The sequence below is a fragment of the Phyllobates terribilis genome, unplaced genomic scaffold, assembly GCF_046119375.1.
Source record: "Phyllobates terribilis strain yellow unplaced genomic scaffold, ASM4611937v1 Scaffold_9__5_contigs__length_417890890, whole genome shotgun sequence".
In the NCBI taxonomy this organism is placed as follows: Eukaryota; Metazoa; Chordata; class Amphibia; order Anura; family Dendrobatidae; genus Phyllobates; species Phyllobates terribilis.
Genome location: NW_027362769.1, coordinates 415,614,872 through 415,641,067, shown reverse-complemented (window position 1 = coordinate 415,641,067; position 26,196 = coordinate 415,614,872). Strand labels below are relative to the sequence as shown.

General features: G+C 53.0%; 1 protein-coding gene across 3 annotated transcripts in view; it reads right to left on the bottom strand.

Moving 5' to 3' along the window:
* Nucleotides 1-2,731: 2,731 nt before the first annotated feature.
* The window catches only part of RUSF1 (RUS family member 1), a 161,256-nt gene continuing 137,791 nt past the window's right edge, over nt 2,732-26,196 (bottom strand). For all 3 annotated transcript variants that reach the window (XM_073649061.1, XM_073649060.1, XM_073649062.1), the window contains 8 exons: nt 12,347-12,448; nt 12,174-12,244; nt 3,804-3,988; nt 3,665-3,722; nt 3,513-3,583; nt 3,332-3,430; nt 3,183-3,254; nt 2,732-2,945 (listed from right to left, as the gene is read on the bottom strand). In XM_073649061.1, the coding sequence (XP_073505162.1) occupies nt 2,857-2,945; nt 3,183-3,254; nt 3,332-3,430; nt 3,513-3,583; nt 3,665-3,722; nt 3,804-3,988; nt 12,174-12,244; nt 12,347-12,448 (747 nt within the window). In that variant the 3' untranslated portion in view covers nt 2,732-2,856. The remainder of the gene's footprint in view (nt 2,946-3,182; nt 3,255-3,331; nt 3,431-3,512; nt 3,584-3,664; nt 3,723-3,803; nt 3,989-12,173; nt 12,245-12,346; nt 12,449-26,196) is intronic.

Sequence of the window (26,196 nt, the reverse complement as noted above, 5' to 3'; positions counted from 1 at the left end):
GTCACAGGAATGATTGCTCAGTCCAGCCACTGATGTTCTGTAATATCCCACCGCTGCCACCAATTTGTCAGGAACGTCAGTATTGTCAGGGATTCGCGCACACACGATCCCGATTACTCACTAAGTAGCTAACGGCAAGCGAGCAGAGAGCGTATGGCGTACACACCACTGGATTCGGACACATGGAATATGTGTATACACCCCTGTACGGTCACTGCCAGCTTCACGATAGCCCAATTACGATTATTCGCTGCTACCACCGATCAGTTTTAAAATATATTACAGGCCTGGTCGGAAGCCTGCGTTTTGATAGCGTATATGGCTTCCGGGGGGGGAACGATTACAGAGCAAAAGAAACAGGACTATTAAATTTTATATTTAATCCAAAAGGGAGGCAGAGTTTATGAAAAATATACAGAAGGTTTTACAAAAGGAGACAATACAATACAGAATATACAGTTACACAAAATAAAAAGGATTAATAGAAGACTTACTATACAGATCGCAGAGACCATTCAGTTTAGCTGGAGGGAAGGCGCTCCAATTTGACCGTTATCGAATGGGACCCCTTGCTTGTAGAATATATACCTTCCTGCAATGAGTACTGACCCATCTTCAGCTGGGTCTTTTAGGTCAAAGGGCGGGACCTGCCCACACACTCCCCTGTGATGACCTCACATGGGTGGGGCTCCACCCTTTATATTTTTTATATATTTTATCTCTAGATTCTGGGATAACTCCTCGCGGATTGATCGCAGAATCACACGCGAGTGATACCATATTTTCCATTACGAATTTACCTTTCTTTAGAGACCACACAGGGCATAGCTGCGGTCTGTTTTGTAATTTTGCAATTTTGCATTACAGCTCACCAGGAGAGCGCACAGTTTCGGAAAATTAGGCATATTATACCTTAGCTGACCCTGCCACTAAAAATATGTGTCCCATTATTACCGGAAGTATAGAACTTCCGATATTCCATATTTCGTGTCGATTCCGGCGAGACTGTAGATTTCAGTTGAGCAAAAGGGGGATGCCCTGGGGGTGAGAGAGAATTGCTTTGAAGCCAGGAGCTGCATCCTCCTCACCTAGGTGTATATTTATCACTGGCCTGTGCTACTACAAGCTCCATTTGTATGGTAATGAGTTTGCCACCTCTGGCCTGCACTGCTATTTGCATAGGGCAACTGTTCCTTAAGGCCCCGTCACACTAAGCGATGCAGCAGCGATCCCGACAACGATACGACCTGTCAGGGATCGTTGCTGCGTCGCTATGTGGTCGCTTGTGAGCTGTCAAACAGGCAGGCTCACCAACGATCAGGGGAGCAGCGACATCGTGGAAAGGATCTTTCTACGATGTCCTGCTCCCGGTTACCAGCCTGCTGAAGCAGGAGCAGGCTGGTAACTATGATAAACAGCGGGTTACTAAGTGCGCGTGTGCCCCTAGTAACCCGCTGTTTACCATGGATACCACTCTGCTACGGTGCGCGGGAGGTTACCGTTCACCTTAGCAGAGTCGTATCCATGATAAACATCGGGTTACTAAGTGCGCGTGTGCCCCTAGTAACCCGATGTTTACCATAGTTACCAGCCTGATCGCTGCTCCCGCTGGTCACACACAGCGATGTGTGCTGACCAGCGGGAGGCCAACGACCAAAAAATGGTCCAGGACACTTTGCAGCGATCAGCGACCTCACAGCAGGGGCCGCGGCAAAGTGTCACACACAGCGACATCGCTGGTGAGGTCGCTGTTACGTCACCAAAACCGTGACACCGCAGCGATCTCGCCATGTGAGACGGGGGCTTTAGATTGCCAGCTCTTCTACTCTGGCAAATGGTAGATAGAGGAGGAGGGAAGAGCTATGACAAGCTAGATCCTATATATTTTAATAAGGATGAAATGAAAATCTGCATTAAGTACTGAGCAGCCAGGGACCCCTGCACACATCTACTCCAGGTGAGACGGGTGGGATTTTTGTCTATTTCACACCCTTATGGGCAATGTTTTGTCTCCAGTAATCTCTACAATATCTCCCATTGCCAAAACACAAACCGTAAGGTCAAGAGGATGGAATGGCCTCATCTTCTGAGACTTTTTTTTTTTATTAAGGAAGACATTACCATCATATTTTAAAAACCAAATGAACAGATGCATATGAGCGATGTAGTGCCCAGCACAGCCCTCCATCCCTGTACAGGTCTAAACATTGCCCCAATTCCATCTACAGTTCTGCTGCCCCCCACCATCCCCTCGACAATCCTGGTGGCACCGACATCATCTACGGTCTTGAGCCCCCCCACCATCCCCTCTATAATCCTGGTGGCACCGCCATCATCTATGGTCTTGAGCCCCCCCACCCCACTGCCCTCCACCATCCCCTCGACAATCCTGGTGGCACCGACATCATCTACGGTCCTGAAGCCCCACCCCCCCTCCCAACATCCTCTGCTGACCCCCATCATCCCCTCTATAGTCCTGCTGGCACCACCATCATCTATGGTCCTGAGCCTCCCCACACCCTCTGCCACCCTCCACCATCCCCACTATAGTCCTGGTGGCACCACCATCACCTATGGTCCTGAGCCCCCCACGATCCCGTCTACAAACCTGGTGGCACCACCATCATCTATGGTCCTGAGCCTTCCCACACCCTCTGCTGCCCTCCACCATCCCCAATATAGTCCTGGTGGCACCACCACCTTCATCTATGGGCCTGAACCCCCCCTTCCCCCAACCTTCTGCTGCCCCTTATCCACGCAATTGTTGTTTTCTGTTCCTCATGTAAATGTCCAGTTCCCCTGATTATTCACAGCACGGCCATAATGCCTTTGTGACCGATGGTCCCATACGGGTGGTTACAGTCCTTTATTTGCATCCCAATTTGCCCTCCAGTCATTGGAGTCTAGAAGATTGCGATCGGTCAGCCAGCCTGATGCACGGAGACCTGCAAAAGAGACAGCCATGACTGAACGAGAGATAAACATACAAGTGACAGTCGCTAGTGGCCCCCAGAACACAGAGCAGCAATGTGCTGTCAGTACAGAGCAGGGAGCGGAGCCGGGGAACGCTGCCGAGCCGGGGAACGCTGCCGAGCCGGGGAACGCTGCCGAGCCGGGGAACGCTGCCGAGCCGATCCCTGTCCTGTACTTTATAGTGATTGCCGAGCACTTAGGATAAGTACCATGACAGAAGTCCGGGAACATGCGGCCAACGTATCCGTGTGTCTCTGCCAGGATAGTGTAGCGGGCAGGATCTGAAGGACATGAGGAATGGAATACCATTAATATCACATTCTCTCCATACTTACAGAGCCGGACCTCGGCCACACACCTGAACATGAGCTTTTCCTGTGAAGAATCTCAGCATGGACCACAGATCGGATGACATCAGCGCTGCTTGATCCCTCATGTAAAACAACTGCTATGCGTCCTGCAAGACAAAGTCACAGCGTTTCCTCCACCATATCCGGACTGGGGCACAATGAGGAACATGGCGCCATCCCGGAGATCACCTGTGTCTCTCCGCCACCCCAGCAGGTACTGAGATTCATTCCCTTTCTTTAGGAGTTCCAGCTGTGAAACACTGGAAAAAAGGAAGAGACAACCTTCAACCGCTGCAAAGAGACATCCACCAAGTGACCTGCAGAGACAGCCGTGCCTCTACCTGGAGATGACTGCACTCAAGGGGACACCAACATCGACTGAGACTTGTGTACCGAGACCTGCAGCAAAAATACAACATTACCATGACAGGCTGCAGCCCACGCGTCATCATTGGGTGGTCCATCCCGCTGATTACCCACCTGGTAACAGCGGCTCCTTGGGGTTGGCTTCAGCTGGACTCAGGATACGGCCCTCTCGAAGAAAATGCTCCAGCACTATCGCAAGCCGTGACTGGTTGAGTGTCTCCATGATAACAGAGCGAACAGCACGATAATTGGCGTAAAGGTGCAGACATGTCAGGAGGAAGAAGAGGAGGTATGTCGCCCTGGGAAGAGACAAGCATGCCCATACAGTGTCCATTTTAGGACATGATCAGATATCAAACTCAAACATCAGAATGATGTCAGTTTGAGGCTAAATACCCTGTCTGAGAACGGATTTTGATAAGCGACTCTGACGAGCGACTCTGACGAGCGACTTGTACAACTGTAATAAAAATAATAAAAAAAAGTAAATGTTCGTTGATTCGACTTGAACCCAAAATTCTGTGTCCCAAAGCCAGTGCACTAACCACGGAGATATAAACTCAGTTTGATTATATGATTTTCAGTGCAAACTTGTCTAAAACTCATTGGGACTTATGCACAGTGTTATGCACACGCCCGGGCTGAGCGGCGTGTGCGTGTGATTCCACTGGACCATGAACCGGAGAGTGCCTGGAGGGGCGTGACTAAGTATCTGGCCGATCCGACCAAGATGGCACGACGGCATACGACGCCAGTGCACCAGGGAGAAACCGGGCAGAGGGACCAGGTGCTACTCCAGGTCAAACTCCGGACACGGGGGTTGACCCACACAGGGATTACTGGATCAGGCTGGTTAGGCTGGCGCACAGACTGGAGGGTATAGGCAGGCACGACTGGTATGCAGGCAGGCGGGTAAAGGCAAGCGCAGCTAGAGTGCAGACAGGGAGGCACTAGCAGGTAGGAACACAGGCGGGATAGGACCCAGTACACACTGGGACTCAGGAACAGGCAGGTTAGGCTGGCACAGACTGGTGGATATAAGCAAACACGGCAGGTATGCAGATGGGTGGATACAGGCGAGTATGCAGGCAGGGAGGTACTGGCCGAAAGGACGGGCTGGAGCACAGAAAGGTTAAGACCCAGTACAGACTGGGTCACAGAACCGCAGATGCGGTAGACAACCACAGCAGAGAGGGAACGCCCGAAGCGGTGGGCAAGAACAGAGCAGGACGGGGCTGCAGGAGCAGCGAGCACAAGCAGGGCAGGACAGGACTGCCGGAGCAGCGGGCAGAAGCAGGGCAGGACAGGACTGCCGGAGCAGCGGGCAGAAGCAGGGCAGGACAGGACTGCCGGAGCAGCGGGCAGAAGCAGGGCAGGACAGGACTGCCGGAGCAGCGGGCAGAAGCAGGGCAGGACAGGACTGATGGAGCAGCGGGCAGAAGCAGGGCAGGACAGGACTGCCGGAGCAGCGGGCAGAAGCAGGGCAGGACAGGACTGCCGGAGCAGCGGGCAGAAGCAGGGCAGGACAGGACTGCCGGAGCAGTGAGCAAGGAGTCAGAGCAGGCTAGAACCGCCGGAGCGGTGAGCAAAGGAGTCAGAGCAGGCTAGAACCGCCGGAGCGGTGAGCAAAGGAGTCAGAGCAGGCTAGAACCGCCGGAGCGGTGAGCAAAGGAGTCAGAGCAGGCTAGAACCGCCGGAGCGGTGAGCAAAGGAGTCAGAGCAGGCTAGGCTGAGTAGGGGGGACAGGGCTCTGTTCACACAGAACAGACAGGAAGGGAAAGGCAGAGCCAGACACCCACAGGGTACTTGCAGTGAAGTAGCGAGTGGACCACAAACTCACAAACGGGAGTACAGAGACAACAAGCAGGAGTTAGGTACGAGTTCAGACTCTGCAGAAAAAGGAAGGGAACGGACATAGAGGCAAAACAGGTAAAGGATAGGAGAGAGTTCAGACTGGAACTGAGTGTACGGAGGAGACCGACACTGCAGCGGGATACAGGAGCGGGTCTGGGAATACGGCCCCCAGAGAGGCAGGACGAACAGGCAAGGAGCGTGTTCAGACAGGACAGACAAGATACAGGAGCGGGTCTAGGAAATCAGCCCCTAGAAGGCGAGAGGAACAGGCTAGGAGCGTGTTCAGACAGGTCAGACAAGATACAGGAACAGGTCTAGGTAATCGGCCCCTAGAAGGCAGGAGGAACAGGCTAGGAGCGTGTTCAGACAGGCCTGGAAATACAGCCTCCAGGATAGGCAGACAAGAGAACACAGAACGGGACCTGGCACCTTCAGAGTGCAAGCACACACTGAATGAAACACTATGCTCAGGCAGGGATAGATGGGAGCAGCTGAGCTATATACCAGGTGACAGACAGCAATAGGCTGAGGACGCACAAGGGGTGTGACCCACAGCAGGTACAAAAAGCAGGAAGTGATCGGGCGCCGCCCTTAAGCAGCAGAAACAGACACAAACAGACAGCATGGAGGGAAGACAGAGAGACATTCTGGACTGGAGAACAAGTGCGCGCTCTTGCACAGTGGGAGATGGACCACTATGCAAGGACGCCGCCAGGTATGTTACAGTACCCCCCCCCTTACGCCCCCTCTTCTTCAGGCCTGCCAGAATCTTCCGCAGGGAATTCGAGGGCCAATTCTTCACTTCGAAGAGATCACTTCCACTGTCCACCGGAAAAACTGGTCTCCTCTGGGTAGCTAGGATGCTACCTCCCATCCAGCCACCCTTAGCAACAGACGAAACGGGTGGAGTACCAGGAACAGCACACAAGGAAGTCTCTCTCCACATATTTTCAGGTGGCACCCCAGAGGGTACAGGAGACAACTGGAAGTCCTCCACCGGGTTGGAGGGGGACAGAGACTTGGGGGTAATCTCTGCTTCGAGGTACATCTTGTCAAGCTCACAGGAAGAAATAGACGGGTTATCAGGTACATAATGAGGAAAAGTCACTGTCTCTTTGTTTTCTGGTGGTACCCCGGAGGATTCAGGAAACAACTGGAGCTCCTCCGCCGGGTCAGAAGAGTGCAGAGGCTCAGAGAAAACATCTGCTTCAGAGTACACTAGGTCGGACTCACTGGACGAAGCAGGCGAGGTATCGGGTACCGAGTATAGGAAAGTCTCTGTCCATTCACCACCAGGTGGCACCCCGAAGGGTTCTGGAGACAACTGGCGGTCCTCCGCCTGGTCAGAGGGGTGTAGAGACTCACGGGTAACCTCTGCTTCAGAGTACACTAGGTCGGACTCACTGGACGAAGCAAGCGAGGTATCAGATCCAGGATATAGGAAAGTCTCTGTCCATTTACCACCAGGTGGCACCCCGAAGGGTTCTGGAGACAACTGGAGGTCCTCCGCCTGGTCAGAGGAGTGTAGAGACTCGGGAGTAACCACTGCTTCAGAGTACACTAGGTTGGACTCACTGGACGAAGCGAGCGAGGTATCAGGTACAGAGTATAGGAGAGTCTCTGTCCTTTCGCTACCAGGTAGCACCCCGAAGGGTTCAGGAGACAACTGGAGGTCCTCCGCCTGGTCGGAGGGGTGTAGAGACTCGGGAGTAACCTCTGCTTCGGAGTACACTAGGTTGGACTCACTGGACGAAGCGAGCGAGGTATCAGGTACAGAGTATAGGAGAGTCTCTGTCCTTTCGCTACCAGGTAGCACCCCGAAGGGTTCAGGAGACAACTGGAGGTCCTCCGCCTGGTCGGAGGGGTGTAGAGACTCGGGGGTAACTACCACTTTGGGGTACCCATTGTCAGGCTCACAGGACGAAGCGGACAAAGTATCGAGTACCGGGTGTAGAGAATTCTCTCTCCATTTGTCATCGAGTGGTATCCCGGAGGATTCAGGAGGCAACAGGGGGTCCTCCGCCAGGTAGTAGAGGTGCACAGACTCTGAGGTAACCACAGCTTTGGAGCATCCTTGGACATGCACACCGGTTAAAGTGGGTGAAGCATCTGATGCTGGGTGCAGGAAGTTCTCCTGTGTGGAGTCTGGATGGGCAGAGGTCTCTTCGGGCAGGAGAACTGGTGCACTACCCACGCACATTACCCGTTGGGGCTTCTCCGGGATACAGGGAGATGAAGCTTCAGTAGGGACTTCAAGGTTGGGGTCAGGAGGTCTCAGGGAGGACAGACCCTGGCGTGACGGCTTGCCTCTACGTCTAGCACGTCTGGACTGCCTCTTGAGGTTGGGAGAAGTATTCCGGAAAGCGTAGTCACCCTGTGAGGATTCTGGGTGGGCAGTAGTCTCATTGGGCTGGAGGACTATTGCGCTACCCACACACATTACCCATTGGGGCTGCTCCGGGATATTGGGAAGTGAAGCTTCAGCAGGAGCCTCCGGGTTAGGATCATCGAAGACCATTAGAAAGGCCACCAGGAAGGCCATTAGGTCCAGGAGGATCGGATCCTGTGTTTCATATAGGGGGTTGATCCATTCCAAGGCATCACCCGCCAGGTAAGACATAATGAATGCCACCTTAACCCGATCGGTGGGAAAACATAGAGGGTAGAACTTGAAGTGTAGCATGCATTGCTCCACAAATGCACGACTTTGTCTAGGATCCCCATAATAACGTAGCGGATCCGCGGGAACGAGAGCAGATAGATCCATCTGGACGGGTGCGTAATTCGCCTGGAACTCAGCTAAAGGAAAAAAAAAAATATTTATTTATTTATTTTAATGCATGTATTCGCTGGAAAACTTCTCAGAGAGCGAAGGCCGTGGGGCTCAACGGGAACCATGGCCTGAGCATGCTGTTATGCACACGCCCGGGCTGAGCGGCGTGTGCGTGTGATTGTAGTGATTCCACTGGACCATGAACCGGAGAGTGCCTGGAGGGGCGTGACTAAGTATCTGGCCGATCCGACCAAGATGGCACGACGGCATACGACGCCAGTGCACCAGGGAGAAACCGGGCAGAGGGACCAGGTGCTACTCCAGGTCAAACTCCGGACACGGGGGTTGACCCACACAGGGATTACTGGATCAGGCTGGTTAGGCTGGCGCACAGACTGGAGGGTATAGGCAGGCACGACTGGTATGCAGGCAGGCGGGTAAAGGCAAGCGCAGCTAGAGTGCAGACAGGGAGGCACTAGCAGGTAGGAACACAGGCGGGATAGGACCCAGTACACACTGGGACTCAGGAACAGGCAGGTTAGGCTGGCACAGACTGGTGGATATAAGCAAACACGGCAGGTATGCAGATGGGTGGATACAGGCGAGTATGCAGGCAGGGAGGTACTGGCCGAAAGGACGGGCTGGAGCACAGAAAGGTTAAGACCCAGTACAGACTGGGTCACAGAACCGCAGATGCGGTAGACAACCACAGCAGAGAGGGAACGCCCGAAGCGGTGGGCAAGAACAGAGCAGGACGGGGCTGCAGGAGCAGCGAGCACAAGCAGGGCAGGACAGGACTGCCGGAGCAGCGGGCAGAAGCAGGGCAGGACAGGACTGCCGGAGCAGCGGGCAGAAGCAGGGCAGGACAGGACTGCCGGAGCAGCGGGCAGAAGCAGGGCAGGACAGGACTGCCGGAGCAGCGGGCAGAAGCAGGGCAGGACAGGACTGCCGGAGCAGCGGGCAGAAGCAGGGCAGGACAGGACTGCCGGAGCAGCGGGCAGAAGCAGGGCAGGACAGGACTGCCGGAGCAGTGAGCAAGGAGTCAGAGCAGGCTAGAACCGCCGGAGCGGTGAGCAAAGGAGTCAGAGCAGGCTAGAACCGCCGGAGCGGTGAGCAAAGGAGTCAGAGCAGGCTAGAACCGCCGGAGCGGTGAGCAAAGGAGTCAGAGCAGGCTAGAACCGCCGGAGCGGTGAGCAAAGGAGTCAGAGCAGGCTAGGCTGAGTAGGGGGGACAGGGCTCTGTTCACACAGAACAGACAGGAAGGGAAAGGCAGAGCCAGACACCCACAGGGTACTTGCAGTGAAGTAGCGAGTGGACCACAAACTCACAAACGGGAGTACAGAGACAACAAGCAGGAGTTAGGTACGAGTTCAGACTCTGCAGAAAAAGGAAGGGAACGGACATAGAGGCAAAACAGGTAAAGGATAGGAGAGAGTTCAGACTGGAACTGAGTGTACGGAGGAGACCGACACTGCAGCGGGATACAGGAGCGGGTCTGGGAATACGGCCCCGAGAGAGGCAGGACGAACAGGCAAGGAGCGTGTTCAGACAGGACAGACAAGATACAGGAGCGGGTCTAGGAAATCAGCCCCTAGAAGGCGAGAGGAACAGGCTAGGAGCGTGTTCAGACAGGTCAGACAAGATACAGGAACAGGTCTAGGTAATCGGCCCCTAGAAGGCAGGAGGAACAGGCTAGGAGCGTGTTCAGACAGGCCTGGAATTACAGCCTCCAGGATAGGCAGACAAGAGAACACAGACAGGACTCAGTTCAGACACGGGAACTGATACTGCAAGGCAGGAGACAGACAGGACTCAGTTCAGACACGGGAACTGATACCGCAAGGCAGGAGACAAAGACAGGACTCAGTTCAGACACGGGAACTGATACCACAAGCAGGAGACAAAGAATGGGACCTGGCACCTTCAGAGTGAAAGCACACACTGAATGAAACACTATGCTCAGGCAGGGATTGATTGGAGCAGCTGAGCTATATACCAGGTGACAGACAGCAATAGGCTGAGGACGCACAAGGGGTGTGACCCACAGCAGGTACAAAAGGCAGGAAGTGATCGGGCGCCGCCCTTAAGCAGCAGAAACAGACACAAACAGACAGCATGGAGGGAAGCCAGAGAGACATTCTGGACAGGAGATCAAGTGCGCGCTCTTGCACAGTGGGAGATGGACCACTATGCAAGGACGCCGCCAGGTATGTTACACACAGACTGCAAGCAAGCCAAATTCAAATGATGTGTGATTTTGATATATGAGTCTGATGTGTGACTTTCTTCAAACATCAGAATCACAATGACTTTTAATCACCCTGAGTAGTTTCATGGTTAATGTCATAAGACAAGAAAAGCTATAAGTTAGTATCACTTGACTGGATAGCTTAATGGTAAAGCATCAGCCTCTGAAACTACAGTGTTAGAGTTCAAATCCAGATAAGAGTAAGATTTTTTTTTTTTTATTATGACTATTTAGCACACAAACTACAGGGGTGCTTTACTTTTAATATCTGATACTCTGATTGTCATCCTGAGGTATTAAGAGTTTCAGACACGCTGTCTATTTCCATGGTAAATTACATTGTCCTGCATTAGGGCCAACCGCACCAGCATATGGTCTCACAAGGGGTCTGAGGATCTCATCCTGGTACGTAATGGCAGTCAGGCTACCTCTGGCGAGCACATGGAGGGCTGTGCGGCCCTCCAAAGAAATGCCACCCCACACCATTACTGACGCACTGCCAAACCGGTCATGCTGAAGGATGTTGCAGGCAGCAGATCGCTCTCCACGGCGTCTCCAGACTGTCACATGTGCTCAGTGTGAACCTGCTTTCATCTGTGAAGAGCACAGGGCGCTAGTGGCCACTTTGCCAATCCTGGTGTTCTGCGGCAAATGCCAAGTGTCCTGCACGGTGTGGGGCTGTGAGCACAACCCCCATCTGTGGACGTCGGGCCCTCATACCACTCTCATGGAGTCAGTTTCTAACCGTTTGTGCAGACACATGCACATTTGTGGCCTGCTGGAGGTCATTTTGCAGGGCTCTGGCAGTGCTCCTCCTGTTCCTCCTTGCACAAAGGCGGAGGTAGCGGTCCTGCTGCTGGGTTGTTGCCCTCCTACGGCCTCCTCCACGTCTCCTGGTGTACTGGCCTGTCTCCTGGTAGCGCCTCCAGCCTCTGGACACTACGCTGACAGACACAGCAAACCTTCTTGCCACAGCTCGCATTGATGTGCCATCCTGGATGAGCTGCACTACCTGAGCAACTTCTGTGGGTTGTAGAGTCCGTCTCATGCTACCACGAGTGTGAAAGCACAACCAACATTCAAAAGTGACCAAAACATGAGCCAGAAAGCATTGGTACTGAGATGTGGTCTGTGGTCCCCACCTGCAGAACCACTCCTTTATTGAGGGGGTCTTGATAATTGCCAATAATTTCCATCTATTGTCTATTCCATTTGCACAACAGCATGTGAAATTGATTGTCAATCAGTGTTGCTTCCTAAGTGGACAGTTTGATTTCACAGAAGTTTCATTTACTTGGAGTTAGATTCTGTTGTGTAAGTCTTCCCTTTATTTTTTCAGCAGTGTAGTTTAAATACATGTACTTTTGGCTGAAAACATTTTTTGTAATAGCGACATATTATAATTGTCGGATGTTTGTCTTTAACTTGCTATAGATATCGCAGTACATGGCAGTCAGTAAGCTCATTTTGGCCTCTTAGTGAGAGCCGCCTCACACTCCCTGTGCTGCCGGTGACGTGAAGCATTTTCTCTGATGCCTTTCATCTTTTTACACCCCTTTATGTTACTGTTCAGGCAGAGAGTCAGCTCTTCTACCCAGGATCAACTCACCAGAAACTGTCAGACACCAATGGAACAATCAGGAGACTGATGAGAAGTCCAGCCAAGTTCACCAGCGTCTCCTGTGAGAGACAACAGCCAGATGACAGGTACATTGACGGTCAGCCAGGTGGAAGGGTGTGGGGAGCGTGGAGGGGTGTGTCACGTGAGGGTCTATGGCTCACCTGGCTCCCGTCCTTTGCACATACATCAGCCATATTGTCTCTCCTGGCCTGGTGCACGGTAAGTGCAGCGCGTGTCGCACCTCCGGCCACTCCCACAATGCACTGCAGAGAACAAAAGTAATGAATCCACAAAGACAGGAAAGGACAGCAGACTACAGGGGGCGTACCTTATATACTCCAGCACTGCACACAGGAGAGTGAAGCATGATGGGAGGACAGGATAGGACAGAAGACCGGACCTACAGGGGGCGTACCTTATATACTCCAGCACTGCACACAGGAGAGTGAAGCATGATGGGAGGACAGGATAGGACAGAAGACCGGACCTATAGGGGGCGTACCTTATATACTCCAGCACTGAACACAGGAGAGTGAAGCATGATGGGAGGACAGGATAGGACAGAAGACCAGACCTATAGGGGGCGTACCTTACATACTCCAGCACTGAACACAGGAGAGTGAAGCATGATGGGAGGACAGGATAGGACCGAAGACCGGACCTATAGGGGGCGTACCTTACATACTCCAGCACTGAACACAGGAGAGTGAAGCATGATGGGCGGACAGGATAGGACAGAAGACCGGACCTATAGGGGGCGTACCTTACATACTCCAGCACTGAACACAGGAGAGTGAAGCATGATGGGAGGACAGAATAGGACAGAAGACCAGACCTATAGGGGGCGTACCTTACATACTCCAGCACTGTACACAGGAGAGTGAAGCATGATGGGAGGACAGGATAGGACCGAAGACCAGACCTATAGGGGGCGTACCTTACATACTCCAGCACTGAACACAGGAGAGTGAAGCATGATGGGAGGACAGGATAGGACAGAAGACCGGACCTATAGGGGGCGTACCTTACATACTCCAGCACTGAACACAGGAGAGTGAAGCATGATGGGAGGACAGAATAGGACAGAAGACCAGACCTATAGGGGGCGTACCTTACATACTCCAGCACTGAACACAGGAGAGTGAAGCATGATGGGAGGACAGGATAGGACAGAAGACCGGACCTATAGGGGGCGTACCTTACATACTCCAGCACTGAACACAGGAGAGTGAAGCATGATGGGAGGACAGGATAGGACAGAAGACCGGACCTATAGGGGCGTACCTTACATACTCCAGCACTGCACACAGGAGAGTGAAGCATGATGGGAGGACAGGATAGGGCACAAGACCAGACCTATAGGGGGCGTACCTTACATACTCCAGCACTGAACACAGGAGAGTGAAGCATGATGGGAGGACAGGATAGGACAGAAGACCGGACCTATAGGGGGCGTACCTTACATACTCCAGCACTGCACACAGGAGAGTGAAGCATGATGGGAGGACAGGATAGTGCAGAAGACCAGACCTATAGGGGGCGTACCTTACATACTCCAGCACTGCACACAGGAGAGTGAAGCATGATGGGAGGACAGGATAGGACAGAAGACCGGACCTATAGGGGGCGTACCTTACATACTCCAGCACTGCACACAGGAGAGTGAAGCATGATGGGAGGACAGGATAGGGCAGAAGACCAGACCTATAGGGGGCGTACCTTACATACTCCAGCACTGAACACAGGAGAGTGAAGCATGATGGGAGGACAGGATAGGACAGAAGACCGGACCTATAGGGGCGTACCTTACATACTCCAGCACTGAACACAGGAGAGTGAAGCATGATGGGAGGACAGAATAGGACAGAAGACCAGACCTATAGGGGGCGTACCTTACATACTCCAGCACTGCACACAGGAGAGTGAAGCATGATGGGAGGACAGGATAGTGCAGAAGACCAGACCTATAGGGGGCGTACCTTACATACTCCGGCACTGAACACAGGAGAGTGAAGCATGATGGGAGGACAGGATAGGACAGAAGACCGGACCTATAGGGGGCGTACCTTACATACTCCAGCACTGCACACAGGAGAGTGAAGCATGATGGGAGGACAGGATAGGACAGAAGACCAGACCTATAGGGGGCGTACCTTACATACTCCAGCACTGAACACAGGAGAGTGAAGCATGATGGGAGGACAGGATAGGACAGAAGATCAGACCTATAGGGGGCGTACCTTACATACTCCAGCACTGAACACAGGAGAGTGAAGCATGGTGGGAGGACAGGATAGGACAGAAGACCGGACCTATAGGGGGCGTACCTTACATACTCCGGCACTGAACACAGGAGAGTGAAGCATGATGGGAGGACAGGATAGGACAGAAGACCGGACCTATAGGGGGCGTACCTTATATACTCCAGCATTGCACACAGGAGAGTGAAGCATGATGGGAGGACAGGATAGGACAGAAGACCAGACCTATAGGGGGCGTACCTTACATACTCCAGCACTGAACACAGGAGAGTGAAGCATGATGGGAGGACAGGATAGGACAGAAGACCGGACCTATAGGGGGCGTACCTTACATACTCCAGCACTGCACACAGGAGAGTGAAGCATGATGGGAGGACAGGATAAAACAGAAGACCGGACCTATAGGGGGCGTACCTTACACACTCCAGCACTGAACACAGGAGAGTGAAGCATGATGGGAGGACAGGATAGGACCGAAGACCGGACCTATAGGGGGCGTACCTTACATACTCCAGCACTGAACACAGGAGAGTGAAGCATGATGGGAGGACAGGATAGGACCGAAGACCAGACCTATAGGGGGCGTACCTTACATACTCCAGCATTGCACACAGGAGAGTGAAGCATGATGGGAGGACAGGATAGGACAGAAGACCGGACCTATAGGGGGCGTACCTTACATACTCCAGCACTGAACACAGGAGAGTGAAGCATGATGGGAGGACAGGATAGGACAGAAGACCGGACCTATAGGGGGCGTACCTTACATACTCCAGCACTGAACACAGGAGAGTGAAGCATGATGGGCGGACAGGATAGGGCAGAAGACCAGACCTATAGGGGGCGTACCTTACATACTCCAGCACTGCACACAGGAGAGTGAAGCATGATGGGAGGACAGGATAGGACAGAAGACCAGACCTATAGGGGGCGTACCTTACATACTCCAGCACTGCACACAGGAGAGTGAAGCATGATGGGAGGACAGGATAGGGCAGAAGACCAGACCTATAGGGGGCGTACCTTACATACTCCAGCACTGAACACAGGAGAGTGAAGCATGATGGGAGGACAGGATAGGGCAGAAGACCAGACCTATAGGGGGCGTACCTTACATACTCCAGCACTGCACACAGGAGAGTGAAGCATGATGGGAGGACAGGATAGGACAGAAGACCGGACCTATAGGGGGCGTACCTTACATACTCCAGCACTGAACACAGGAGAGTGAAGCATGATGGGAGGACAGGATAGGACAGAAGACCGGACCTATAGGGGGCGTACCTTATATACACAAGCACTGCACACAGGAGAGTGAAGCATGATGGGAGGACAGGATAGGACAGAAGACCAGACCTATAGGGGGCATACCTTACATACTCCAGCACTGCACACAGGAGAGTGAAGCATGATGGGAGGACAGAAGACCGGACCTATAGGGGGCGTACCTTACATACTCCGGCACTGAACACAGGAGAGTGAAGCATGATGGGAGGACAGGATAGGACAGAAGACCGGACCTATAGGGGGCGTACCTTACATACTCCAGCACTGCACACAGGAGAGTGAAGCATGATGGGAGGACAGGATAGGACAGAAGAGCAGACCTATAGGGGGCGTACCTTACATACTCCAGCACTGAACACAGGAGAGTGAAGCATGATGGGAGGACAGGATAGGACAGAAGACTGGACCTATAGGGGGCGTACCTTACATACTCCAGCACTGAACACAGGAGAGTGAAGCATGATGGGAGGACAGGATAGGACAGAAGACCGGACCTATAGGGGGCGTACCTTACATACTCCAGCACTGCACACAGGAGAGTGAAGCATGATGGGAGGACAGGATAGGACAGAAGACCAGACCTATAGGGGGCGTACCTTACAGACTCCAGCACTGAACACAGGAGAGTGAAGCATGATGGGAGGACAGGATAGGACAGAAGACCGGACCTATAGGGGGCGTACCTTACATACTCCAGCACTGAACACAGGAGAGTGAAGCATGATGGGAGGATAGGATAGGACAGAAGACTGGACCTATAGGGGGCGTACCTTACATACTCCAGCACTGCACATAGGAGAGTGAAGCATGATGGGAGGACAGGATAGGACAGAAGACCGGACCTATAGGGGGCGTACCTTACATACCCCAGCACTGCACACAGGAGAGTGAAGCATGATGGGAGGACAGGATAGGACAGAAGACCGGACCTATAGGGGGCGTACCTTACATACCCCAGCACTGCACACAGGAGAGTGAAGCATGATGGGAGGACAGGATAGGACAGAAGACCGGACCTATAGGGGGCGTACCTTACATACTCCAGCACTGCACACAGGAGAGTGAAGCATGATGGGAGGACAGGATAGGACAGAAGACCGGACCTATAGGGGGCGTACCTTACATACCCCAGCACTGCACACAGGAGAGTGAAGCATGATGGGAGGACAGGATAGGACAGAAGACCGGACCTATAGGGGGCGTACCTTACATACTCCAGCACTGCACACAGGAGAGTGAAGCATGATGGGAGGACAGGATAGGACAGAAGACCAGACCTATAGGGGGCGTACCTTACATACTCCAGCACTGAACACAGGAGAATGAAGCATGATGGGAGGACAGGATAGGACAGAAGACCGGACCTATAGGGGGCGTACCTTACATACTCCAGCACTGCACACAGGAGAGTGAAGCATGATGGGAGGACAGGATAGGACAGAAGACCAGACCTATAGGGGGCGTACCTTATATACACAAGCACTGAAAACAGGAGAGTGAAGCATGATGGGAGGATAGGATAGGACAGAAGACTGGACCTATAGGGGGCGTACCTTACATACTCCAGCACTGCACATAGGAGAGTGAAGCATGATGGGAGGACAGGATAGGACAGAAGACCGGACCTATAGGGGGCGTACCTTACATACCCCAGCACTGCACACAGGAGAGTGAAGCATGATGGGAGGACAGGATAGGACAGAAGACCGGACCTATAGGGGGCGTACCTTACATACCCCAGCACTGCACACAGGAGAGTGAAGCATGATGGGAGGACAGGATAGGACAGAAGACCGGACCTATAGGGGGCGTACCTTACATACTCCAGCACTGAACACAGGAAAGTGAAGCATGATGGGAGGACAGGATAGGACAGAAGACCGGACCTATAGGGGGCGTACCTTACATACTCCAGCACTGGACACAGGAGAGTGAAGCATGATGGGAGGACAGGATAGGACAGAAGACCGGACCCATAGGGGGCGTACCTTACATACTCCAGCACTGCACACAGGAGAGTGAAGCATGATGGGAGGACAGGATAGGACAGAAGACCGGACCTATAGGGGGCGTACCTTACATACTCCGGCACTGAATACAGGAGAGTGAAGCATGATGGGAGGACAGGATAGGACAGAAGACCGGACCTATAGGGGGCGTACCTTACATACTCCAGCACTGCACACAGGAGAGTGAAGCATGATGGGAGGACAGAAGACCGGACCTATAGGGGGCGTACCTTACATACTCCAGCACTGGACACAGGAGAGTGAAGCATGATGGGAGGACAGGATAGGACAGAAGACCGGACCCATAGGGGGCGTACCTTACATACTCCAGCACTGCACACAGGAGAGTGAAGCATGATGGGAGGACAGGATAGGACAGAAGACCAGACCTATAGGGGGAGTACCTTACATACTCCAGCATTGCACACAGGAGAGTGAAGCATGATGGGAGGACAGGATAGGACAGAAGACCGGACCTATAGGGGGCGTACCTTACATACTCCAGCACTGCACACAGGAGAGTGAAGCATGATGGGAGGACAGAAGACCGGACCTATAGGGGGCGTACCTTACATACTCCAGCACTGCACACAGGAGAGTGAAGCATGATGGGAGGACAGGATAGGATAGAAGACCAGACCTATAGGGGGCGTACCTTACATACTCCAGCACTGCACACAGGAGAGTGAAGCATGATGGGAGGACAGGATAGGACAGAAGACCGGACCTATAGGGGGCGTACCTTACATACTCCAGCACTGCACACAGGAGAGTGAAGCATGATGGGAGGACAGGATAGGACAGAAGACCGGAACTATAGGGGGCGTACCTTACATACTCCAGCACTGAATACAGGAGAGTGAAGCATGATGGGAGGACAGGATAGGACAGAAGACCGGACCTATAGGGGGCGTACCTTACATACTCCAGCACTGCACACAGGAGAGTGAAGCATGATGGGAGGACAGAAGACCGGACCTATAGGGGGCGTACCTTACATACTCCAGCACTGCACACAGGAGAGTGAAGCATGATGGGAGGACAGGATAGGATAGAAGACCAGACCTATAGGGGGCGTACCTTACATACTCCAGCACTGCACACAGGAGAGTGAAGCATGATGGGAGGACAGGATAGGACAGAAGACCGGACCTATAGGGGGCGTACCTTACATACTCCAGCACTGCACACAGGAGAGTGAAGCATGATGGGAGGACAGGATAGGACAGAAGACCGGAACTATAGGGGGCGTACCTTACATACTCCAGCACTGAATACAGGAGAGTGAAGCATGATGGGAGGACAGGATAGGACAGAAGACCGGACCTATAGGGGGCGTACCTTACATACTCCAGCACTGCACACAGGAGAGTGAAGCATGATGGGAGGACAGAAGACCGGACCTATAGGGGGCGTACCTTACATACTCCAGCACTGCACACAGGAGAGTGAAGCATGATGGGAGGACAGGATAGGACAGAAGACCAGACCTATAGGGGGCGTACCTTACATACTCCAGCACTGCACACAGGAGAGTGAAGCATGATGGGAGGACAGGATAGGACAGAAGACCAGACCTATAGGGGACGTACCTTACATACTCCGGCACTGCACACAGGAGAGTGAAGCATGATGGGAGGACAGGATAGGACAGAAGACCAGACCTATAGGGGGCGTACCTTACATACTCTTGCACTGCACACAGGAGAGTGAAGCATGATGGGAGGACAGGATAGGACAGAAGACCAGACCTATAGGGGACGTACCTTACATACTCCGGCACTGCACACAGGAGAGTGAAGCATGATGGGAGGACAGGATAGGACAGAAGACCAGACCTATAGGGGGCGTACCTTACATACTCCAGCACTGAACACAGGAGAGTGAAGCATGATGGGAGGACAGGATAGGACAGAAGACCGGACCTATAGGGGGCGTACCTTACATACTCCGGCACTGCACACAGGAGAGTGAAGCATGATGGGAGGACAGGATAGGACAGAAGACCAGACCTATAGGGGACGTACCTTACATACTCCAGCACTGAACAAAGGAGAGTGAAGCATGATGGGAGGACAGGATAGGACAGAAGACCGGACCTATAGGGGACGTACCTTACATACTCCGGCACTGCACACAGGAGAGTGAAGCATGATGGGAGGACAGGATAGGACAGAAGACCGGACCTATAGGGGGCGTACCTTACATACTCCAGCACTGCACACAGGAGAGTGAAGCATGATGGGAGGACAGGATAGGACAGAAGACCAGACCTATCGGGGACGTACCTTACATACTCCAGCACTGAACACAGGAGAGTGAAGCATGATGGGAGGACAGGATAGGACAGAAGACCAGACCTATAGGGGGCGTACCTTACATACTCCAGCACTGTACACAGGAGAGTGAAGCATGATGGGAGGACAGGATAGGACAGAAGACCAGACCTATAGGGGGCGTACCTTACATACTCCAGCACTGCACACAGGAGAGTGAAGCATGATGGGACGACAGGATAGGACAGAAGACCAGACCTATAGGGGGCGTACCTTACATACTCCAGTACTGCACACAGGAGAGTGAAGCATGATGGGAGGACAGGATAAGACAGAAGACCAGACCTATAGGGGGCGTACCTTACATACTCCGGCACTGCACACAGGAGAGTGAAGCATGATGGGAGGACAGGATAGGACAGAAGACCAGACCTATAGGGGGCGTACCTTACATACTCCAGCACTGCACACAGGAGAGTGAAGCATGATGGGAGGACAGGATAGGATAGAAGACTGGACCTATAGGGGGCGTACCTTACATACTCCAGCACTGCACACAGGAGAGTGAAGCATGATGGGAGGACAGGATAGGACAGAAGACCAGACCTATAGGGGGCGTACCTTACATACTCCAGCACTGCACACAGGAGAGTGAAGCATGATGGGAGGACAGGATAGGATAGAAGACTGGACCTATAGGGGGCGTACCTTACATACTCCAGCACTGCACACAGGAGAGTGAAGCATGATGGGAGGACAGGATAGGACAGAAGACCAGACCTATAGGGGGCGTACCTTACATACTCCGGCACTGCACACAGGAGAGTGAAGCATGATGGGAGGACAGGATAGGACAGAAGACCGGACCTATAGGGGGCGTACCTTACATACTCCAGCACTGCACACAGGAGAGTGAAGCATGATGGGAGGACAGGATAGGACAGAAGACCAGACCTATAGGGGGCGTACCTTACATACTCCAGCACTGCACACAGGAGAGTGAAGCATGATGGGAGGACAGGATAGGACAGAAGACCAGACCTATAGGGGGCGTACCTTACAAACTCCAGCACTGAACACAGGAGAGTGAAGCATGATGGGAGGACAGGATAGGACAGAAGACCAGACCTATAGGGGGCGTACCTTACAAACTCCAGCACTGCACACAGGAGAGTGAAGCATGATGGGAGGACAGGAAAGGACAGAAGACCGGACCTATAGGGGGCGTACCTTACATACTCCGGCACTGCACACAGGAGAGTGAAGCATGATGGGAGGACAGCATAGGACAGAAGACCGGACCTATAGGGGGCGTACCTTACATACTCCAGCATTGCACACAGGAGAGTGAAGCATGATGGGAGGACAGGATAGGACAGAAGACCGGACCTATAGGGGGCGTACCTTACATACTCCAGCACTGCACACAGGAGAGTGAAGCATGATGGGAGGACAGGATAGGACAGAAGACCGGACCTATAGGGGGCGTAAGTTACATACTCCAGCACTGCACACAGGAGAGTGAAGCATGATGGGAGGACAGGATAGGACAGAAGACCGGACCTATAGGGGGCGTAAGTTACATACTCCAGCACTGCACACAGGAGAGTGAAGCATGATGGGAGGACAGGATAGGGCTGAAGACCAGACCTATAGGGGGCGTACCTTACATACTCCAGCACTGCACAGAAGAGAGTGAAGCATGATGGGAGGACAGGATAGGACAGAAGACCGGACCTACAGGGGGCGTACCTTACATACTCCAGCATTGCACACAGGAGAGTGAAGCATGATGGGAGGACAGGATAGGACAGAAGACCGGACCTATAGGGGGCGTACCTTACATACTCCAGCACTGCACACAGGAGAGTGAAGCATGATGGGAGGACAGGATAGGACCGAAGACCAGACCTATAGGGGGCGTACCTTACATACTCCAGCACTGAACACAGGAGAGTGAAGCATGATGGGAGGACAGGATAGGACAGAAGACCAGACCTATAGGGGGCGTACCTTACATACTCCAGCACTGCACACAGGAGAGTGAAGCATGATGGGAGGACAGGATAAGACAGAAGACCGGACCTATAGGGGGCGTACCTTACATACTCCAGCATTGCACACAGGAGAGTGAAGCATGATGGGAGGACAGGATAGGACAGAAGACCGGACCTATAGGGGGCGTACCTTACATACTCCAGCACTGCACACAGGAGAGTGAAGCATGATGGGAGGACAGGATAGGACCGAAGACCAGACCTATAGGGGGCGTACCTTACATACTCCAGCACTGAACACAGGAGAGTGAAGCATGATGGGAGGACAGGATAGGACAGAAGACCAGACCTATAGGGGGCGTACCTTACATACTCCAGCACTGCACACAGGAGAGTGAAGCATGATGGGAGGACAGGATAGGACCGAAGACCAGACCTATAGGGGGCGTACCTTACATACTCCAGCACTGAACACAGGAGAGTGAAGCATGATGGGAGGACAGGATAGGACAGAAGACCAGACCTATAGGGGGCGTACCTTACATACTCCAGCACTGCACACAGGAGAGTGAAGCATGATGGGAGGACAGGATAGGACAGAAGACTGGACCTATAGGGGGCGTACCTTACATACTCCGGCACTGCACACAGGAGAGTGAAGCATGATGGGAGGACAGGATAGGACAGAAGACCGGACCTATAGGGGGCGTACCTTACATACTCCGGCACTGCACACAGGAGAGTGAAGCATGATGGGAGGACAGGATAGGACAGAAGACCAGACCTATAGGGGGCGTACCTTACATACTCCAGCACTGAACACAGGAGAGTGAAGCATGATGGGAGGACAGAAGACCGGACCTATAGGGGGCGTACCTTACATACTCCAGCACTGCACACAGGAGAGTGAAGCATGATGGGAGGACAGAAGACCGGACCTATAGGGGGCGTACCTTACATACTCCGGCACTGAACACAGGAGAGTGAAGCATGATGGGAGGACAGGATAGGACAGAAGACCGGACCTATAGGGGGCGTACCTTAAATACTCCAGCACTGCCCACAGGAGAGTGAAGCATGATGGGAGGACAGGATAGGACAGAAGACCAGACCTATAGGGGGCGTACCTTACATACTCCAGCACTGTACACAGGAGAGTGAAGCATGATGGGAGGACAGGATAGGACAGAAGACCGAACCCATAGGGGGCGTACCTTACATACTCCGGCACTGCACATAGGAGAGTGAAGCATGATGGTAGGACAGGATAGGACAGAAGACCGGACCTATAGGGGGCGTACCTTACATACTCCAGCACTGCACACAGGAGAGTGAAGCATGATGGGAGGACAGGATAGGACAGAAGACCGGACCTATAGGGGGCGTACCTTACACACTCCAGCACTGAACACAGGAGAGTGAAGCATGATGGGAGGACAGGATAGGACAGAAGACCGGACCTATAGGGGGCGTACCTTACATACTCCAGCACTGCACACAGGAGAGTGAAGCATGATGGGAGGACAGGATAGGACAGAAGACCAGACCTATAGGGGGCGTACCTTACATACTCCAGCACTGCACACAGGAGAGTGAAGCATGATGGGAGGACAGGATAGGACAGAAGACCGGACCTATAGGGGGCGTACCTTACATACTCCAGCACTGCACACAGGAGAGTGAAGCATGATGGGAGGACAGGATAGGACAGAAGACCGGACCTATAGGGGACGTACCCTACATACTCCGGCACTGAACAAAGGAGAGTGAAGCATGATGGGAGGACAGGATAGGACAGAAGACCAGACCTATAGGGGGCGTACCTTACATACTCCAGCACTGCACACAGGAGAGTGAAGCATGATGGGAGGACAGGATAGGACAGAAGACCGGACCTATAGGGGGCGTACCTTACATACTCCAGCACTGAACACAGGAGAGTGAAGCATGATGGGAGGACAGGATAGGACAGAAGACCGGACCTATAGGGGGCGTACTTTACATACTCCAGCACTGAACACAGGAGAGTGAAGCATGATGGGAGGACAGGATAGGACAGAAGACCGGACCTATAGGGGGCGTACCTTACATACTCCAGCACTGAACACAGGAGAGTGAAGCATGATGGGAGGACAGGATAGGACAGAAGACCGGACCTATAGGGGGCGTACTTTACATACTCCAGCACTGCACACAGGAGAGTGAAGCATGATGGGAGGACAGGATAGGACAGAAGACCGGACCTATAGGGGGCGCACCTTACATACTCCAGCACTGAACACAGGAGAGTGAAGCATGATGGGAGGACAGGATAGGACAGAAGACCGGACCTATAGGGGGCGTACCTTACATACTCCAGCACTGCACACAGGAGAGTGAAGCATGATGGGAGGACAGGATAGGACAGAAGACCGGACCTATAGGGGGCGTACCTTACATACTCCAGCACTGAACACAGGAGAGTGAAGCATGATGGGAGGACAGGATAGGACAGAAGACCAGACCTATAGGGGGCGTACCTTACATACTCCGGCACTGCACACAGGAGAGTGAAGCATGATGGGAGGACAGGATAGGACAGAAGATCAGACCTATAGGGGGCGTACCTTATATACACAAGCACTGAACACAGGAGAGTGAAGCATGATGGGAGGACAGGATAGGACAGAAGACCGGACCTATAGGGGGCGTACTTTACATACTCCAGCACTGCACACAGGAGAGTGAAGCATGATGGGAGGACAGGATAGGACAGAAGACCGGACCTATAGGGGGCGTACCTTACATACTCCAGCACTGAACACAGGAGAGTGAAGAATGATGGGAGGACAGGATAGGACAGAAGACCGGACCTATAGGGGGCGTACTTTACATACTCCAGCACTGCACACAGGAGAGTGAAGCATGATGGGAGGACAGGATAGGACAGAAGACCGGACCTATAGGGGGCGTACCTTACATACTCCAGCACTGAACACAGGAGAGTGAAGCATGATGGGAGGACAGGATAGGACAGAAGACCAGACCTATAGGGGGCGTACCTTACATACTCCAGCACTGCACACAGGAGAGTGAAGCATGATGGGAGGACAGGATAGGACAGAAGACCGGACCTATAGGGGGCGTACCTTACATACTCCGGCACTGAACACAGGAGAGTGAAGCATGATGGGAGGACAGGATAGGACAGAAGACCAGACCTATAGGGGGCGTACCTTACATACTCCAGCACTGAACACAGGAGAGTGAAGCATGATGGGAGGACAGGATAGGACAGAAGACCAGACCTATAGGGGGCGTACCTTACATACTCCAGCACTGCACACAGGAGAGGGAAGCATGATGGGAGGACAGGATAGGACCGAAGACCGGACCTATAGGGGGCGTACCTTACATACTCCAGCACTGAACACAGGAGAGTGAAGCATGATGGGAGGACAGGATAGGACAGAAGACCGGACCTATAGGGGGCGTACCTTACATACTCCAGCACTGAACACAGGACAGTGAAGCATGATGGGAGGACAGGATAGGACAGAAGACCGGACCTATAGGGGGCGTACCTTACATACTCCAGCACTGCACACAGGAGAGTGAAGCATGATGGGAGGACAGGATAGGACAGAAGACCGGACCTATAGGGGGCGTACCTTACATACTCCAGCACTGCACACAGGAGAGTGAAGCATGATGGGAGGACAGGATAGGACAGAAGACCGGACCTATAGGGGGCGTACCTTACATACTCCAGCACTGAAAACAGGAGAGTGAAGCATGATGGGAGGACAGGATAGGACAGAAGACCAGACCTATAGGGGGCGTACTTTACATACTCCAGCACTGCACACAGGAGAGTGAAGCATGATGTGAGGACAGGATAGGACAGAAGACCGGACCTATAGGGGGCGTACCTTACATACTCCAGCACTGCACACAGGAGAGTGAAGCATGATGGGAGGACAGGATAGGACAGAAGACCGGACCTATAGGGGGCGTACCTTACATACTCCAGCACTGAACACAGGAGAGTGAAGAATGATGGGAGGACAGGATAGGACAGAAGACCGGACCTATAGGGGGCGTACTTTACATACTCCAGCACTGAACACAGGAGAGTGAAGCATGATGGGAGGACAGGATAGGACAGAAGACCGGACCTATAGGGGGCGTACCTTACATAC